This window comes from Mesoplodon mirus, assembly GCF_964341445.2.
Source record: "Mesoplodon mirus genome assembly, chromosome: 2".
Taxonomy (NCBI): domain Eukaryota; kingdom Metazoa; phylum Chordata; class Mammalia; order Artiodactyla; family Ziphiidae; genus Mesoplodon; species Mesoplodon mirus.
In genome coordinates, this window is record NC_138977.1 from 216,282,893 (window position 1) to 216,303,453 (window position 20,561).

The 20,561-nt window shown below is 44.5% G+C and overlaps 1 protein-coding gene across 2 annotated transcripts in view; it reads right to left on the reverse strand.

Annotated features, from left to right (window-relative positions):
- GFRA1 (GDNF family receptor alpha 1) overlaps nt 1-20,561 on the reverse strand; it is a gene marked incomplete at both ends in the record, with an annotated part of 219,227 nt that overhangs the window by 28,208 nt on the left and 170,458 nt on the right. For both annotated transcript variants that reach the window (XM_082637757.1, XM_082637758.1), the window contains 2 exons: nt 8,372-8,506; nt 11,445-11,554. In XM_082637757.1, coding sequence (XP_082493883.1) covers nt 8,372-8,506; nt 11,445-11,554 — 245 coding nt within the window. The remainder of the gene's footprint in view (nt 1-8,371; nt 8,507-11,444; nt 11,555-20,561) is intronic.

A 20,561-nucleotide genomic window follows, 5' to 3' on the forward strand; every position in this document is an offset into this window, starting at 1 on the left:
TATGGTGTTAGGGAGTATTCTAATTTCATTCTTTTACATGTAGCTATCCAGTTTTCCCAGCAGCACTTATTGAAGAGACTGTCTTTTCTCCATTGTATATCCTTGCCTCCTTTGTCATAGATTAGTTGACCATAGGTGCGTGGGTTTATCTCTGGGCTTTCTATCCTGTTGCATTTATCTATATTTCTGTTTTTGTGCCAGCATCATATTGTCTTGATTACTGTAGATTTGTAGTATAGTCTGAAGTCAGGGAGTCTGATTCCTCCAGCTCCATTTTTTTCCCTCAAGACTGCTTTGGCTATTCGGGGTCTTTTGTGTCTCCATACAAATTTTAAGATTTTTTTGTTCTAGTTCTGTAAAAAATGCCATTGGTAATTTGATGGGGATTGCACTGAATCTGTAGATTGCTTTGGGTAGTATAGTCATTTTCACAATATTGATTCTTCCAATCCAAGAACATAGTATATCCCTCCCTCTGTTGGTATCATCTTTAATTTCTTTCATCAGCGTCTTATAGTTTTCTGCATACAGGTCTTTTATCTCCCTAGGTAGGTTTATTCCTAGGTATTTTATTCTTTTGTTGCGATGGTAAATGGGAGTGTTTCCTTAATTTCTCTTTCAGATTTTTCATCATTAGTGTATAGGAATGCAAAAGATTTCTGTGCATTAATTTTGTATCCTGCAACTTTACCAGGTTCTTTGATTAGCTCTAGTAGTTTTCTGGTGGCACCTTTAGGATTCTCTATGTATAGTATCATGTCATCTGCAAACAGTGACAGTTTTCCTTCTTTTTTTCCAATTTGTATTCCTTTTATTTCTTTTTCTTGTCTGATTGCTGTGGCTAGGACTTCCAAAACTATGTTGAATAACAGTGGCAAGAGTGGACATCCTTGTCTTGTTCCTGATCTTCGAGGAAATGCTTTCAGTTTTTCACCATTGAGAATGATGTTTGCTGTGGGTTTGTCGTATATGGCCTTTATTATGTTGAGGTAGCTTCTCTCTATGCCCACTTTCTGGAGAGTTTTTATCATAAATGGGTGTTGAATTTTGTCAAAAGCTTTTTCTGCATCTATTGAGATGATCATATGGTTTTTCTCCTTCAATTTGTTAATATGGTGTATCACATTGATTGTTTTGCCTATATTGAAGAATCCTTGCATTCCTGGAGTAAACCCCACTTGATCATGGTATATAATCCTTTTAATGTGCTGTTGGATTCTGTTTGCTAGTATTTTGTTGAGGATTTTTGCATCTATGTTCATCAGTGATATTGGCCTGTAGTTTTCTTTCTTTGTGACATCCTTGTCTGGTTTTGGTATCAGGGTGATGGTGGCCTCGTAGAATGAGTTTGGGAGTGCTCCTCCCTCTGCTATATTTTGGAAGAGTTTGAGAAGGATAGGTGTTAGCTCTTCTCTAAATGCTTGATAGAATTCGCCTGTGAAGCCATCTGGTCCTGCACTTTTGTTTGTTGGAAACTTTTTAATCACAGTTTCAATTTCAGTACTTGTGATTGGTCTGTTCATATTTTCTATTTCTTCCTGGTTCAGTCTTGGAAGTTTATACCTTCCTAAGAATTTGTCCATTTCTTCCAAGTTGTCCATTTTATTGGCATAGAGTTGCTTCTGTGGTGTCTGTTGTAACTTCTTTTTCATTTCTAATTTTATTGATTTGAGTCCTCTCCCTCTTTTTCTTGATGAGTTTGGCTAATGATTTATCAATTTTGTTTATCTTCTCAAAGAAGCAGCTTTTAGTTTTATTGATCTTTGCTATTGTTTTCTTTGTTTCTATTTCATTTATTTCTGCTCTGATCTTGATGATTTCTTTCCTTCTGTTAAGTTTGGGTTTTGTTTGTTCGTCTTTCTCTAGTTCTGCTAGGTGTAACATTAGATTGTTTATTTGAGATTTTTCTTGTTTCTTGAGGTAGGCTTGAATAGCTATAAACTTCCCTCTTAGAACTGCTTTTGCTGCATCCCATAGGTTTTGGATCATCGTGTTTTCATTACCATTTGTCTCTAGGTATTTTTTGATTTCCTCTTTGATTTCTTCAGTGATCTCTTGGTTATTTAGTAACGTATTGTTAGCCTCCATGTGTTTGTGTTTTCTACATTTTTTTCCCAGTAATTGATTTCTAATCTCATAGCGTTGTGGTCAGAAAAGGTGCTTGATATGATTTCAATTTTCTTAAATTTACTGAGGCTTGATTTGTGGCCCAAGATGTGATCTATCCTGCAGAATGTGCCATGCGCACTGGAGAAGAAAGTATAATCTGCTGTTTCTCGATGGAGTCTCCTATAAATATCAATTAAATCTATCTGGTCTATTGTGTTATTTAAAGCTTGTGTTTCCTTATTTATTTTCATTTTGGATGACCTGTCCATTGGTGTAAGTGAGGTATTGAAGTCCCCCACTATTATTGTGTTACTGTCCATTTCCTCTTTTAGAGCTGTTAGCAGTTGCCTTATGTACTGAGGTGCACCTATGTTGGGTGCATATATATTTATAATTGTTATACCTTCTTCTTGGATTGATCCCTTGATCATTAAGCAGTGTCCTTCCTTGTCTCTTGTAACATTCTTTATTTTAAGGTCTATTTTATCTGATATGAGTATTGCTACTCCAGCTTTCTTTTGATTTCCATTTGCATGGAATATCTTTTTCCATCCCCTCACTTTCAGTCTGTATGTGTCCCTAGGTCTGAAGTGGGTCTCTTGTAGACAGCATATATGTGGGTCTTGCTTTTGTATCCATTCAGCAAGCCTGTGTCTTGTGGTTGCAGCATTTAATCCATTCACGGTTAAGGTAATTATCGATATGTATGTTCCTATTACCACTTTCTTAATTGTTTTGGGTTTGTTTTTGTAGGTCCTTTTCTTCTCTTGTGTTTCCCACTTAGAGAAGTTCCTTTAGCATTTGTTGTAGAGCTGGTTTGGTGGTGCTGAATTCTCTTAGCTTTTCCTTGTCTATAAAGCTTTTGATTTCTCTGTCGAATCTGAGTGAGATCCCTGCTGGGTAATTTGGTTGTAGGGTCTTCCCTTTCATCACTTTAAGTGTATCATGCCACTCCCTTCTGGCTTGCAGAGTTTCTGCTGAGAAATCAGCCGTTAACCTTATGGGAGTTCCCTTGTATATTATTTGTCGTTTTTCCCTTGCTGCTTTCAATAATTTTTCTTTGTCTTTAATTTTTGCCAGTTTGATTACTATGTGTCTTGGTGTGTTTCTCCTTGGGTTTATCCTGTATGGGGGACTCTCTGTGCTTCCTGGACTTGGGTGGCTATTTCCTTTTCCATGTTAGGGAAGTTTTCGACTATAATCTCTTCAAATATTTTCTCGGGTCCTTTCTCTCTCTCTTCTCCTACTGGGACCCCTACAACGCGAATGTTGTTGTGTTTAAGATTGTCCCAGAGGTCTCTTATGCTGTCTTCATTTCTTTTCATTCTTTTTTCTTTATTCTGTTCAGTGGCAGTGAATCCCACCATTCTGTCTTCCAGGTCACTTATCCATTCTTCTTCCTCAGTTATTCTACTATTGATTCCTTCTAGTGTATTTTTCATTTCAGTTATTGTATTGTTCATCTCTGTTTGTTCTTTAATTCTTCTAGATCTTTGTTAAACATTTCTTGCATCTTCTAAATCTTTGCTTCCATTTTTTTTTCCAAGGTCCTGGGTCATCTTTACTATCATTGTTCTGAATTCTCCTTCTAGAAGATTGCCTATCTCCGTTTCATTTAGTTGTTTTTCTGGGTTTTATCTTGTTCCTTCATCTGGTACATAGCCCTTTGTCTTTTCATCTCATCTTTCTGTGAATGTGGTTTTTGTTCCACAGGCTGCAGGACTGTAGTTCTTCTTGCTTCTGCTTTTTGCCCTCTGGTGTATGAGGCTATCCAAGAGGCTTGTGGAAGTTTCTTGATGGGAGGGACTGGTGGTGGGTAGAGCTGGCTGTTGCTCTGGTGGGCAGAGCTCAGTAAAACTTTAATCCACTTGTCTGCTGATGGGTGGGGCTGCGTTCCCTCCCTGTTGGTTGCTTGGCCTGAGGCGACCCAAGATTGGAGCCTACCTGTGCTCTTTGGTGGGGCTAATGGTGGACTCTGGGAGGGCTCACGTGACGGAGTACTTCCCAGAACTTTTGCTGCCAGTGTCCTTGTCCTCATGGTGAGACACAGCCACCCCATGCCTCTACAGGAGACCCTCCAGCACTAGCAGGTAGGTCTGGTTCAATCTCCTATGGGGTCACTGTTCCTTCCCCTGGGTCCCATTGCACACACTACTTTGTGTATGCCCTCCAAGAGTGGAGTCTCTGTTTCCCCCAGTCCTGTCAAAGTTCTGCAATCAAAGCCCACTAGCCTTCGAAGTCTGACTCTCTAGGAATTCCTCATCCCGCTTCCAGACCCCCAGGGTTGGAAGCCTGATGTGGGGCTGAGAACCTTCACTCCAGTGGGTGGACTTCTGTGGTATAAGTGTTCTCCAGTTTGTGAGTCACTCACCCAGCAGTTATGGGATTTGATTTTATTGTGATTGCTCCCCTCCTACCGTCTCATTGTGGCTTCTCCTTTGTCTTTGCATGTGGGGTATCTTTTCTGGTGAGTTCCAGTGTCGTTGTGCCAATGATTGTTCAGCAGTTAGTTGTGATTCTGGTGTTCTTGAAAGAGGGAGTCTATTTAGTGTTTTTTTTAGGTACCACATCCCTAATTATGATACTGGGGTAACTCAGTGTCATTCATAGAAATTTGGCAGCCAGTAAAATCTAACAGCAAAAAAGTGTGATTCACTACCACAGAGCACCTACTATGAGCCCAGCATTGCTCAAGGTACAAACTCAACCAGTTTCTTTAAAAGGAAAATCTATCCCCAACCTCATCAATGATATATAGTGAAAGTTTAAGATTATTTTTTCCCTTTTTGCTCCCAGTCGTCCAAACAAAATCTACATAATTAGGAAGGAGCCCCCCTGTTAAATGAAAAGTTTAAAATGAAAAAACTTTAAAATCCTATTACAATTTCATGGGATTAGATTGTTTTTATGACACAAGTAAATTGGTTGTGTGTTGTTCTCCTCCCTAAGATGAATAAAAAACAGTTTTTAATCAGGTCTTCGGGGATTTGGCATGGATTTAGGAATTTTTTATTTCATATTCATTGTATAAGATATCAAACTCTTCCATTTGGGACCTGAATGTGTAAATTTTTAATATATGACTCTTAGCTGGCATTTTTCGATATACAAGACAGAATAATTTAAGCCTAGTCTTCCTCTTAGAAGGGACATTTTGTTCTAAAATTGTTGTCCTTTAAGTTCAGCAAATTGGAAGCTTGTTTTCTGAAACTACATTTTTTAGGCTGTAAGAAACTGCTTCAAATTAATATCAATGCTTCTAATGCTCCCATCCATATTACATGGCTTAACGGGTGGGAGGATGGTAAAGAAAGAGGTACTTGGGGGACCAGTTTCCTTAAATGACCCAGGATAACAACAAGAAAACAGCAAAACCTTTTTTTTTTCTTGTTAAGGCATGTAGATTCAGGAAACCCATGTCATTTGTTGAAACTGTCTGTGATTTCCAGCGTGTTTGCCTTGCCATTTGGGAAGACTGTTTGTCCACCTGCTCATTCATTTGTTCAAGTGTCAGTGGAACATCTATTGAGTGCCAGTCACTGCTCTGTGCTGGGAATCGGCAGGGGACAACAATGACAGCAACGAGAGACACAAGTCCCTGTCCTCGTGGAGCTCACATTCTGGTTGGGGAGGCAAATAAGTAAAGTATATAATACATTAGGCGGTGAGAAATGCTTGGAGGAAGATGATGCAGAGGTGGGGTTCAGGGAGCACCAGTATGGGAACGGGGAACTGGAGTTTCGATGGAGTGGCCCAGGAAGGCGAAGGTGGCACCTGAAAAAAGACTTGAGTGACAGTAAGTGATGTCTCATCTCTGCCCCCAGACCATTCTGCTCTCTTCCCTTCACCTCGGCCATGCACTTTGGCTTGAAAATAACTGTCTCCTCCCCAATTACCAGAAGTAAACAGCAGGCTGGAATCATGCTCACGATAGGGGAATTGGAGGGTTTTGGTTAATTTGAAGGGAGCAGAACTGGGTTATTGCGTTTGGGTTGGAATCTACATATTCCAATTCCTTCTCCTCTAGGGCCTGTTGCAAGAGACTGAATTTACAGCCCTGTGTCTTTGATAGGCTGTGCTCCATCTAATCAAAGTATAAATGGAATGACTATGAAAAATTCTGGCTGGCTTTGGTCACTGGTGAAGACCAAACGCATTTATTTTTATTGAAAAGTCGTTAGCAATAAGATACCATTATCCTCTTCACCAAAATGTTATTAAGCGGGGACAACTTTAATTTTTCTATGAGGCAGTGGTTTTCCAGCCCAAGTGAGTATAATCTTTGTTCTCACACTGACCTCTATTGTCATTGCTTTATCTTCATTAAAACTTGGATTCTGCCAGAAGAGCGTGCAGGATGTGAAAAAGAGGATGTGTGTGTGTGTGTGTGTGTGTGTGTGTGCGTGCGTGCGCTTATATATATTTCTTTTTTTTTTAGTCAAGACCAAATAAAAGGCTTAAGGTGTAGTTCCACGGTGTGCCCAACGTCTTGGCAAATGTCTCCATACTTTAGACTAGTTTTATGGGTTTAAATTTCACTTAAGTGTCCAAAAGCTTGTTTCAGTTTTAAGATGATCAAAGCATTTGGTTATAGCCAAGTACCTACTGAGCAAATCACTAAGGTTTGTCTTTTCAGCAAAAGAAACAGTTGAGGAGGTTTTAGAAGTAACACTAAAAAGCTTTCCCATGTGCGTGCAGTAAATAGTTTGCTAATTCTTCAGAAATCACTCAGAGCACCATGGAGAAATTGGCACCTGAGGGCACAGTGCTCAGAGGGGTAGGTGAACCTTGGTCCACACTTCCCACTGGGAAGTCATACCTGGTCCCTGATGTGCAGGTACGTGTTCTTGTCCATCAGGCCCTTCAATATCAGGCCTGACACAGAAGCCCTCAGGGCACAGGGGGCTGCAGAGGAAGGAACTCGGGCTTTGGATCCTATCTCTGGCACGGCTGGTTTAGGCGAATACCAGCCATTTATTCAACTGTGAAATGGAGATAACACCTGCATCTCCTAGGTGCAGGTTACAGTCAGTGCGACAATGTATACAGTACAATTCTCACAGACTGAATTTGCACATAGAGCAGGCACCCGGTAAATTAATGGTGGCTGCCACCGCAAAATGCGAGTAAGGTATTCAAGCATCTCAGCTGGATCATCGCCTAGAGCGTGCACATCTCGGTGGACAGAAGGGAGACCTGGCACAGTGCTTACAGAGTTCATCTGATGAGGCCCATCGCTCACACCCGTACATTTCTCTCTATCCCTCTCCCTTTGGGAAACATGTTTCCAAGTTGCCTAAAGGACCCTGCAATAATAACCAGTACTGTTCCCAAGCAGAGCCCACCACCACCCGCCCCCCCATCCCCTGCTCAGCTCATCTCCGGAGATAACCGACCTCCTGAAGCTCCTGGCTGCATCACCAGCTGATCTCACTCAAGAACCATTGCTTCTTCTCGGAGCCAACCCTGAACATCCAGGGGGCTATTGATGTTAATATTCTAATTTTTCTCAGAGAGCCCTTGGAGGCCTACCCCCATCTAACTTGTCTGAGCTTCTCACATTGTATATTCTGACCAGGTTTTAAGAACTGCTGGAACTGACTTGGGGTTGCTTGCCAAGATCAAAATCTCATCTGTGGGTAGAAATGTTCTTTCCCACACAATGTACCCTCGGTTATTTCCATCTCTCACTCTCCTGGGCCTCTGGACTCGCCGTCTTAGCAGCACCTAGTTCATCACTTGCTCCGGCCCTGCTGCATTACGTAGTGAGGCCAAAAGGAGCTGGATGCACCGGCAGCGATCAGGAAAACAAGGGACACACACAGAGAGAGAGAGAGAGAGAGAGAGAGAGAGAAGGCAGACACAAGAAACACAAAGGGGCTTCCCTGGTGGCGCAGTGGTTGAGAATCTGCCTGCCAGTGCAGGGGACACGGGTTCGAGCCCTGGTCTGGGAAGATCCCACATGCCGCGGAGCAACTAGGCCCGTGAGCCACAACTACTGAGCCTGTGCGTCTGGAGCCTGTGCTCCGCGGCAAGAGAGGCCACGATAGTGAGAGGCCTGAGCGCCGCGATGAGGAGTGGCCCCCACTCGCCGCAACTGGGGAAAGCCCTCACACAGAAACGAAGACCCAACATGGCAAGAATGGATAAATAAATAAATAAATATTAAAAAAAAAAAAAAAAAAAGAAACACAAAGGGCCAGCTTGAACTTAGAGGGGAAAACATGTTTGTGTGTTTGTTGCCTGTTTTTTTGAAACTCACTAAGACATGTGTTGTCCTTGAAGAAATTTAGAAATTTCAAGCACTCCTCCAGGTCGTTTCCACTGTTGTTGCAGTCACACCAGGGGGCCACGCTGAGGCTACTGGAGTCTATGTAGTTGGGGGTCATGACTGTACCTAGAAGAGTAAAAAACAAGGCGTTTTATTCTTGTGTGATGGTATAAACTTTCCTAGAGCCTAAAAAGAAACGAATGTTCCTCTGACAGTGGATGCACCGGGGATAATTACAAACATTGTGTTTGCTGAGTGGAAAATTAGGTTAAGCAGTGCTTTTTCTTGGCAATTTATCTTGAGCACATAAAATAATTTACACATTTACTTAAAAAATTCTAACAGAACTCCTTGAGCTGCACTTAGGGTGTTTTTCACTGCACAAATGGTATGGATGTCATGGAATACGGGAGCAGTAACTTAGAATGCATGAGCTGCCAAATCCCTTGCGTTTTCTTGAAAATGTCATTAATCTTCATAAATAGATAGAGCTGGTTTTACACACCTTAAAAAATCCTTTTAGGGCTTTGCCTCTACTTCCCTCGGAAGCAATAGGCTCCTTCAGAGTAACCCAGAGAAGCTTAGAAGCTATCCTTATGGGTTACCCCACATTCTGGATGTATACAAGGAGGCCTCTGCTCACTAGACTCTCAACTGATTTCGTGTTCCAAGTTGTGATGGAATTGGAAATAAACAATGGAAACTCTCTAAGCCAATGGCTCCTAGAGTATTGTCTTAAGAGCCCTCAAAAGTCTTCAAAGAAATGCTTGGTGGTTGCTCTTGCCTACATCTTCCTGTGTATTCATTGTTCTTCTGATGAGTTCTGTACTAGCACAAATAAACAATGTGTTTATACTTAACACGACCCAAATGTCTTCTCCTGGGTGGCTCACACCAGGCAACGCCTACTCATGCCAAGAAGCCTTCTGTTTTTATACAGTTTGTGGAATTAAGAAGTAATAGGCAGTCCAGTGAGCCACAAGATATATTTGGTTCAGAAACAGAAAAAAAATTCTTTTTAAGCTCTTCTGGGTCAAGGGCATATCTTCTTTGCCCTACATTCCTTACTGACTTGAACTAAATAATGTCCCATTATACTTTGGGATGAAAACATCAACCCACGGCAGAGAGAAGCTTCTAACTTTGGGTGAGAAAGAAACGGGCACCCCAAACGCTGAGTGAAGAGGTTAGAGTATGTCTACTAAGCACCTGCTGTATGCCTGGCACCAGAATGGATCCCTGACATTTGGAAGAAGTAGGAACAAGCTTTGTCCTGAGAGAAGTTAGAACCCAGTGACCAGAGTGGAGGGAAAGAGCTGGACCCAAGAGAGAAATAAATTTTGGTGCATAGAATGCATTGTCTCAACCAGTTATTCCCTTAAATAATGAGGATTTCATCATCCTCAGGCCAGAAACACCTGGCAGCCCTGAGGCTTGGCGCCGTATGGAGTGTTTCATGAGCATGTGCACCTAGAAGGTACGGACTGAGGTGTAAATAGTGATTATATCCTGGAGTGGGGTTGTACATCTTTAACATTGTCTCCTTTGGGTTCGCTGTATTTAAAAAAAAAAAACAAACTCTTTACAGGGCTTCCCTGGTGGCACAGTGGTTGAGAGTCCGCCTGCTGATGCAGGGGACACGGGTTCGTGCCCTGGTCCGGGAAGATCCCACATGCCGCGGAGTGGCTGGGCCCGTGAGCCATGGCCGCTGAGCCTGCGCGTCTGGAGCCTGTGCTCCGCAACGGGAGAGGCCACAACAGTGAGAGGCCTGCGTACCGCAAAAAAAAAAAAAAAAAAAAAAAAGAAACTCTTTACAATGAGCACTCCTTACTTAATTCAGTTATTTCTTAAACCTGTAATTCCACAGTTGACAAATAATCCTACTAGGGACTACTTTATTTAAGAAAAGGGGAGAGTGAATGCAAATTTGGAGGGCTGACTTAAGGAAGATAAGCTCATGGGACCCATCCATGAGAATGATCAATAGCTGGTGAATGGTATTACCCAAGACAGCACAGGTATCCTTGCAAAAAAACAGTTGGGATGAGTGTGCAGGCGCCTGCAATATCCCTGCATTAAGTACAGTCAGTGATTTTCCCAGTGGCTCTTACTGAAGACACTCTGGTGACAAAGAATTTGGTCTGTTCTGTCACTCTTGGTGGGACTTTCTTTCTGCCTGGTGACTTGTGTGACCCTGGCAGGTGCTCACACCCTGGCTGAGCCATCAGGCTTCTGACAACCGTGATTTCCCTCATCCTTCCCCAGCCTTCATTACGTGTTCCTTCTCAAATGACAATCGTGAGAGAGCCCTGCCAGCGAGGCTTCTGCAGCCCTGGCACCCAGAGCCCTTCCTTTCCTCCTGCTGCCCCCGCTTATCCTTGGGTACAGATCTGCCTCTTTCTGTCCCTCTTCCGACTTGCACTGGTGCCTTGTTTATTTGCACTGTTCCCCTGAAGGCCAAGAACCTGGTTCCTCTAACGCCTTAGGTCTTGAAAGACGGAAAACGCTATTTCTGCTATGTCTGTTCTCAGGGGAAAAAATTAGGCGAAACACTCCCTACCCACCAGGAGCTGAATTACCCAGAATATTAATGGCGAACAGGACCCCCGGTATTCAAGGATTTTCTTTCCTAAGGGCCATTTCTGGAAAACAGCCTCTCTGACTTCCCCAGACTGAATGACTTCCAAGTTCCCTCTCTCCAAAGTTCCCGAATTCAATTAACTTGGTTTGACTTGCTCTTCTCTTCCATAACCACGCTTTCCCCCCTACTTTGTTCTGTGCCGTCAGTTCTCCAACTGAGACGCTTCCCAGGTCTTCACACTTGCTGCCTTCCAGTTCTTTAATAATCCCTGCTTCCTGCCTTTGCGCATCCATTGCATCCACTTTCCTCCTTTTTCTTCCCTCCTTCTTCAGAGGCGAGTCCTAAAGGACCCAACATCAAAACACCAGCACAGAGCATTCCTAGGAGATTTTTACCTCCACAGGGAGCAGCAGGCTACAATGGAAGGAGTCTGAGTATTTGTAAACCAGCATGTTCTCCCATCCCATGTCTCCCCAGTCTTACCAATAAGCCCCGAGTAGGCGAGGAGGCAGTCAGCGTAGTTTTCCTTTAGACAGCTGCTGACAGACCTTGACTCCGGCTGGCAGTTGGTAAAAAAATCCGCCAGGCGAGATCTGCAACAGGAAGAAAGTAGGGGGTGGGGAATAGGCTTTAAAATAGCCTAAGCTTCTGGACAGACATAACTTTTCTTTACTCCTTTCTTGATAGACCTTTTTCCACACCAAAAAATACAGAGAATGTGAACTCTTAACATATTAGCATCCTCTCTTATACGTGCCCCTAACCGTCCCCTTGCCCACCTGTGTGGGCGTCTTGCAGAGATGTCTTCAGGGCCTATAACTGGAGAAGTCTAGATGCTTTGAAGTTTCCATTCAATATTTATTTCTGACTAGACTTATTTGCATCTTTAGGAAATATGCTTCTCCACACTCACCGGAGATCCACTCTGGGGAAATATTTACTTTATACAGAAACATGTCCCTGGCATCAAAATAGGATCCTATAGCCCAACTGCTCCTGTAATTACTAGTGGCTTTAAAAATACGTGTATCTGTCATCTAAATCATCTCTCATCCACCACCCCAGGGAGGAGGCGGTGGTTTATTCCAGCCAAGTGGTACTGAGGAAGAGCTCGCCTTTCCAGAACTGAAGGGAAAGGCGCAAGGGACAGGGTGACGCTGGCTCAGGGTGCAACTCCACTGTCTGACTGGGTGTAGGGGGTCCGCTGATCAAAGCGAAGCATCTGTCTGCAGTTTGCTAAGCCTCCAGGGGCCAGCGCAGTGCACCCAGAAGACCTGGGTGGTGGTGAAGGTGGAGAAGTGAAGACAGGGCCATAGACAGCACCGGTCTGGGGAGGAAAAGGGCTCTTTGTAGCCAACTGGCTGTTTTTCAGTCTAAAGAGGATATTGTTGGAGAAATCCTGAATGAGAGCTGGGGCACCTCTGAGGTCATCCAAGCAGACCACAGCTCTGTTTCTATGTGAATAACACAATGGACTTCAAGAGAATTTAAATTATCTGGCAATTATGGGAGACAATGGACGTTTGTCTTAGCTTTCTTCCCTTTAGCTCACCAGAGTTGCCAGCCAACATATCCAGGGCTGTTTTCACTTCTATCCACCCAAGAAACTGTATTTACTTAGCATACTTAATGATATAAGCAAGCTTGCCTGGGTAGAGCTGAGCAAGGTAGGATGTCTGGAGAACACAGAGGTTTGTAAAAGGCCTGTAGGATGAACATTCTGTGTCCCTTTCCTACAAGTTTAACTGGAAGGAGATTAAAAGGCCTGATGAAATTATCTAAGTTCACAGCACATTGAAAAGGATGGTTCGTATGGGATTGGTCTCTCCTTGAACCCTTGTAAACAAGGTGTGTCTGAGCTTCCCTACCTGTGCCAGTCTGTACCTCCTGTATGTTGTGTGCCTGGTTCCATCACTGTGACTCCCTGAGGCAGGTGTTGAAGCTCTGCCTTATTTTCTTTGCACAGCACCTGACACTCCTCAGACAGGCCCTTTAGAACGCTTCCCAAGCAGGGCCATGTGCTGAAGCTAAGTGGCTTGGCAAAATCCTCCAAATGAGGCCCGTGCGTATGTCTGTGTATGTGCCTGGATCTCTCCCACGGTCTAAACCTAGTTGGTGTTTTCTGACTCTAACTGAACACACTGAAAGGCATAAAACCTGGCCATTTTCTGTAGCCTGGTTAAAGGATTTATCTTTCAGAGGAAATCCCTAAAGGTGACTCAGGCTTACTCAACTGGCACCAATGGCATCCAGCTTGGATTGAGTGTTAATTTCAGAAGAGTTTCCCTGGTCATGAAAGTTAATGATCTCATGGCATTGGGCTACTAACTTTGCAAAGGCCAACTGTGGTTCAGGCAGCTGCGACTCCAGTTCTGCACACAACCTGATCAGCTCCCTGACCTGGCAGCCCTGCGCTCCCAGCTGCCCCGCAGAGACGGTCGAAGGGTCGCGCCGTCTCCGAGTCTCCTGTTTCTCGTAGCCTCTTGAGCAGACTATTAACTGAACAGCACCGTGATGCGGATTACTATCCTCCAGCGCAAGGCTAATGCCACCAGATTCATTTTACTTAACAACCTCAGAACTGACTCACAATTGGACTCTGGAATGAAAGGCTAATTGAGTCAGTCTGCTGCAGAGAACATAACCCTGATTGGGAGGATAAAACTAGATATACTGCTCTGAGCATCACCCCAGACAGGCTGGTTTTGGAGAGAAGATTGTCAGCACAGATCCCAGTCCTAAGACAAAACCAAGCCAGTGGACAGCAAGAGTTTTAAAATAATCGTGAGCACATGCAGCATAGCTAAAGCACTAACATTTCCCTGGTTCCTTCACCTTTGACCCACCTCCCCCTGCCATTTATACTTGGAGACAGGATGGCCACTTTCTGTGATTCACATTTTACAGATAGAAAAACTGACGTCAGAAGAAGTTTGTACAGTGGTTCCTGGAGCCAGCTCATTACGGGCAGACTGGTACCTTTTCATGAATTTTGCGAGTTGGTTAACATCACAGTGGTAGCTTGAAAGTGGCCTTGGTGGGAGTATTTACACAATGGTAATCAGCAAGTGCTACAAATCAGGGTCTTGTGCTGCTCTTGGAGAACCAGTTGTTACATATTTACTGGCACAGTGTTCTTTAAAAGCCCGCATGATGTAGTCAATCCCAGAGATGAAGGATGTGTCAGGTCTTGGGAGTTGGGTCCCAGCTCTTCCAGGACAGGCTTCCTCTCCCTTTGTGTCAACTGGCATGTGAAATTGTGTCATAAATTAACCTCCAGTCTCCAGTATTTTCCAAAGAGAGAAAACAGTCCTCCCCAAAGATCCTCACATCCCAGCAGCACAGTCCTCTGAAATCTCTCAAAGCAACGTGTGCAAATGATTACATGTATTGACAAAGCCTCTGACTTCCTGCCCGTTCCATTCACTGAATGATGGGTCAAGTGCTTGTGATAATAATGATGAATAAGTTCCCTGTGCCTGAACTCAAATAACCTGCCATCTAGAAGCTGAGAGAAACAAGTAAAAAGATTATAATACTACAGTGGCTAGCTCTTGATAAAAGGTAAGAAAAGCTGCTAATAAAAATAACACAACGTGGACTTCTCTGGTGGCGCAGAGGTTGGGAGTCTGCCTGCCGATGCGGGGGCGTGCGGGTTTGTGCCCCGGTCCGGGAGGATCCCACGTGCTGTGGAGCGGCTGGGCCCGTGAGCCATGGCTGCTGAGCCTGCGTGTCTGGAGCCTGTGCTCCGCAACGGGAGAGGCCACAACAGTGAGAGGCCTGCGTACCGCAAAAAAATAAATAAATAAATAACACAACGTGAATGAAGTATTTAGTATATATTAGGTATGCCTTCATACACTTTATATTTTTTCCTGACAACTCTAATAAGGTAAGGGCTATTACTTTGTTTTCCTAATTTTACAGAGGGGGAAACCACAGCTTGAGAGGCTGTAATATTGAGACTGAGACTTGGAGGATGACTGAGACTTGGAGGACGGCTAGGATCCTTCAGGAAAAGGTGGAAGAGGGTACTCCGGGCAGAAGGAAGCAGTATGTGATAAAGTAACCATATTCTTAATAATTATGGAGTGTTTGTACCTGCCAGGCACTGATCTAAGTGTTTGGCATGTATTCACATATTTAATTTTCACAACCACCTTAGTAGGTGATGCTATCAGCCCCATTTAACAGATGGAGACACTGAGGAAAAGAGAGGTTAAGTAACTCCTTCCAGGTTGTAGAGCTCTGTGCTGGAGCTGGAATGTGACCACATTCAGTGGGACTCCAGAGCTGGAGGACTTTCTCAACCACGACACCTAACACGTGCATCATCCAGAAAATCGTCAGTGGATCACTTGAGATGGTGGGACCATTGGAGGCAAATGGCTGAGTGACAGAGATGGTGCTGGCAAGACCACCAAGGGCCTCGAATGACCTAAGAGTTTGGATTTTATCCTGAAAGCAGTGGGAGTCACAGAAGGATTTTAAACAGATAAGTAACATGAGTAGATCTGCAGAGGAGGAAGGCTCTTGGGTGTCTCAGTTACTAAGGAAAGATTTGCTTGAGACCTCTTCTGTGTCCCCCCTGCTCTAACAGCGATGAGAAGAGCAGGAGCAGGACACCGGCCAAAGGCAGGAGGGACAGTGGTGTTGGAGGCTGTAGCCAGCGGAGAACTGAGGGCCAGCAGGGGAGGAGGGAAGGAGGATGCCCTGAACGGTGGGTGTTGCTAGAATGAAGGTCAAGACTGCAAAAAGGAGGGGCCAGAATCAGGGTGTGAACAGCTCAGTAGACAGTGGTGCCGTGGAATGTGGTGGGGGACCCAGGAGAGGACAGTCTGCAAGGAAGAGAGTGAGGTGGGCTGTGGGCGTGCTAAGGTCATGGCGCCTTGGGAGTCAAGCGTCTAGTAGGTTGTGCGAGCCCCGGACCTTCATCTGTCCAGTGGCCAACCAGCCCCAGCATCCCAGGACCGCCCCCTGCACACGACCTCCTGCCCACCCTGGGTTAAGAATCACGCCGTAACCTTTCTCAGTGGCTTCCTCCGCCTGGGCTGCAGTGATGCAAACAAGAAAGCTTACATGGCCAGTGTGGGATTAACAAAGAAATTCCACAACTGCATTTCTTCTGGAAACATGAAATCTCCATGACTACAGCAGTGATGAACCTGATTGTTTTTCTCTAAGAAAATGAATAGGCACTAAAGTAGAAATGTATCTCCCTGCGAAAGAGAAATTTCCCACCCTTAAAGAGAAGAAAAAGGCCGGCAAATGCCAAGTTGGCCTTAGGAAATCTGCTGAAGAGAAAACAGTGGTTTATGCAGAAAATATCATATTAAAGGAAGCATGCTGCTAACTGGAAATAGAAAAATGATTATAATGATAAAATCTAGGCACGTCTTAAACAGCAGATGGTCTTTTGACAGTGGGAGGAAAATCATTTACCTACTTTTTCTGTTACCATTTTTAGGAAAATAGTGGTATGGCGAACAGGTAAAAAACATACTAGTAATGCCCAGTTTCACTCATTGTGGATTATTCTAATCCTTTAAATGTTTTTTTTTTCCAGGGCAAATCCCATACTTGGACACAAGCTGTGTGGTTTGCTGGAATGGAGACCTGGACAAAGAACTGTGAGATCCTGAAAGAGATCCAGGCTCTGACACTAATAAACCAGAGTTCCTGAACACGATGCTTGACTACTTAGCTCTTGGATTTCCCTTCCACTTCAGAAAGACAGTCTACTGGACACTTGAAGCTACTTGGAAAAAAAAAAATCCACTTGTTTTTGAAGCATTCTTATTTTCATCCATGATCCCATTCCACCATTACACATGATTTAGTGCCAAGGCATCTGGTTTCCTTTGAGTATAAAGACCAGATCTTTCGAGTGGATCCCCTCGTCTCACATGCGAGAAGGCTGAGGGCCAAAGAGGTTAAGGTCCTGTTCACTGTCATATGGTAAGTGGTGGCAGAGGGGCCTTCACTGGAAGAGGAATCGCCAACTGCCTGTAACAGCCCTAGAAGGAGAGAGTGAGGAGGGTGCTGGACTTTACCCTGGGAGTGAGTTAAAGTCGTCAAGGGTCTAATTGCTCTGTGCCTCCTACCGTCTAACCAGCTTTTCTTCAGAGCCTTCTTCCTAAGGTTCCACTGATTTCACAGCCTCAGCGAGTGCTTTGCCTGCAATGCTGGGGCTCAGGAGGGGCCAGAGGGTGCAGACAGACTCTGCCCAAGAGGGTGGGGAGTCTGTCAATGAAGGAGGCTCCCCTTTATTAAGGAGTCTTTGGGACAACACCACTGCCCACACAGGACTGCAAGACTTGCCGATCCGCTAGCAACTCAGACTTGGAACAGGATCCATTTATTTATTTAAATTTATTTATTTGTGGTACGCGGGCCTCTCACTGTTGTGGCCTCTCCCGCTGTGGAGCACAGGTTCTGGACGTGCAGGCTCAGCGGCCATGGCTCACGGGCCCAGCCGCTCCGCGGCATGTGGGATCTTCCCGGACTGGGGCACAAACCCGTGTCCCCTGCATCGGCAGGCAGACTCTCAACCACTGCACCACCAGGGAAGCCCAGGATCCATTTATTAATCTGCTCAGGTAAGAAATCACTGGCATTTTTCTCTGAATCCAACGTGAATGTTAGGGCTTTAAAGTCTTGGTCTTCAACTCAAGCCATTTAGTTTCTGAAAGCTTTCTCAATGGGTCAGTTAGAGGAGCCCAAAAATGACAGGCCTGGGAGTGACACACATCTATTTCTAATCCCAGCCCTACCTTCCATGGTTAAATACCTTAGTAAGGTATTTAACATCTCCAATCCTCAGTTTTTTCACCTGGAAAATGAGGCCAATGGTATCTAGAGGTGCCTTAAATGGTTGCTGTGACACCTAAGTGACAATTATATAAAGCACCTCGCTCAGAGCCTGGAATACTCGTTGCCCAATACATTTTTACTTCACATCCCTTCATCTTTTCTCCCCAATTTCTGGTCCATTCTAATGTGAAGCCCTTGCAACAAAAACATATAGCAAGCTCAGCACAGAGAAACATATATCTTTATCTTCTGCTGGTCCTTATAGTACATACAGGCAGACCTCAGAGACATTGCGGGTTCAGTTCCAGACCACTGCAATAAAGCAGATATTGCTTTAAAGCAAGTCACACGAAATTTTTGGTTTCCCAGAGCGTATAAAAGTTATGCTTCATTACACCACAGTCCACTAAGTGAGCAATAGCATTATGCCTAAAAAAAATGTATGTACCTTAATTAAAAATACCTTATTGCTAAAAATGCCAAAACAATTGCAATAATAACATCAAGGATCACTGATCACAGATCACCATAACAAATACAGCAATAATCTAAAAGGTTTAAATATTACAAGGATTACCAAAATGTGACACAGAGACACAAAGTGAGCAAATACTGTCAGAAAAATGGTGCTGATAGACTTGCTCAATGCAGGGTTGTCACAAACCTTCAATTTGTACAAAACACAGTTCCTGCAAAGTGCACTAAAATGAAGTATGTATTTAGAACAGGTTAATCTGTGTAACTGAGGGCTGTAAGTCTGACCAAAACAAATTTGATGAGTCCGAAGCCAGGAATCCTGAGGTGTTACTTAAAACCTCTCAGTCATATGAGCTTATAGAATAAAAGCATTTTAAGAAAAGCTACTTTTTCCCAGGCATTTAGGGGGAAAAAACATACTTTTTAAAATGACTAAATATCAGTACGTTTGTTAATACTGCTAATGTTTTATGCAGAATAAAATCAATTAGAAAAACATGCTGCCCAAATCAGCCCTGGGATGACAAAGCAAGAACACTGGAATGGTAATTTTCTGGAACAGTGACACAAAACAGATTTTTCTTCTTTCTGTTTTTAGAAAATTACCTTAGCCCTTCTTCTCTGGCAGCCTACTGGGGAGCACATCTGGAAAGCATCCTTCAGCAAATCAGAGCCTATGTTAAACATATTTTGCAGGGGGTGTATTCTTGCTTTGCTGTCTCCCACTTTGGACTGTACATTCTGGCTTCCCGAAGCAGAGGCCCAGTGTTTGCCAGGGGCAGGCTGTGAAGCTGGGGGGCTCGGGCTGCTCTTCAGAAGGATCAGGTCCTCCCACTGCCTGGGAGCAAATGTGACCTCTCTGGAGCACCGGCCCTGGGGCAGGTTTGCACGCCCCAGGCACAGATGCTCAAAGCTCCACTGTGTTCCTCAGCCCCTTAATGTGGGTCCCCACTCCTGGCGGGATGATGAAAGCCTCAGCCAACGATGTGCTTCTTGGTGACTTAGCCAGACCGTGGCCACATGCTGTTGGGAAATAGAGCCGTGAGGTCCGAGAAGCCCTCACGCCTTGCCTAATGCTTTTGTTTCCTGGGAGAGGAGGGCCCCTGTGACCAAGTCGAAATCAATGCCTGTTTTCCCCCAAATCCCTGCTCAGCCTCATCCAGATTCTTAGGGAGGTTGCAGCTCATTTAACCAAATGCCCCACACCTGTGCCCCTCACCCTGGGGCGTCCCTGCTCATCTGGCTCCTTGGCAGCTCCCGGCCTAGCACGTGGGTCACAGGAGGCTGCGGTCACTGCCCTCTGAGCTTGACCCACAGGAAGATGGAATGCAGGTGGAGCCACGCATCAGTTTAGCCCATGTGTCCTGCTTGTGGTCTATCTCTAAGGGTGAGGGCTCAGTGAAAGCAGGCTGCAGGGCAGAGATGCGATGCCTCTGATCACAGCAAACTGCAGCAGCCCCGCCCCACCCCCCACCAAGGGAAGCCCAGGTCAGCGTCAGATCAATCTCGGCATCTCCCAGGAAGTCACCTTGCATGAACACTGACAGCCATCCATCAACATCTGCAGAGAGGCTGACACAGCTTGACAACTAACCTCTACGTGGCAAATCTGGAAAGCAAGTTATGGTAATTGGCAACGGAACCCATCCCAACCTAGCAGAGGCTCCCTGCAGCCCCTGATGGGATGCCCCAGAGCTGCCCTTCAGCTGGGACTCCTCCCTTCCCCTCCCTCAGCACATTTCTCCAATGCACACGCTGATGGCCACACTCTAAGCAGACTGTAAGTCATCATGGGAGCACAGACACATTGCGAACAACCCTATGCTTCGTGGCCAAGTCATAAGTTGTTTCGTATTATCCATGCTACAGCACGTCTCTAGTGCAGAAAATGTAGCTTTGGTGGTACTTGCTTTTACAGGAAGAAACTGAGGGAGAAAAGAAATAGGGGGTTTTTCTGGATGATGAAATTATCATTAAGCTCTCAGGTATCCAACAGCTGTCTGTGACAAAGATGCTAAAACTCTTTGAGTAAATCGTATCCAATAAGTTTTCTATATCTCTGCAGGGAATCTTTAGTAATCAGTTTTGTGACTTTTGGCCATGAGGAGAAAAAGAAATAGAAATCTAGATGTTCAACCAATCTTTCGCCAGTAGAACCACACCTTAAAACTCCAGACCAACACGTTGTGAATTTACTTCATGTAGAATTGTGCAGGTTCCTCCACCTTCAGGAGCGAATTACAGAAGTTGCCTTACATTCATCCTGAAATCTAAGAAGCTCTAAGTCAACTGCTCAGGTACCCAGGGCAG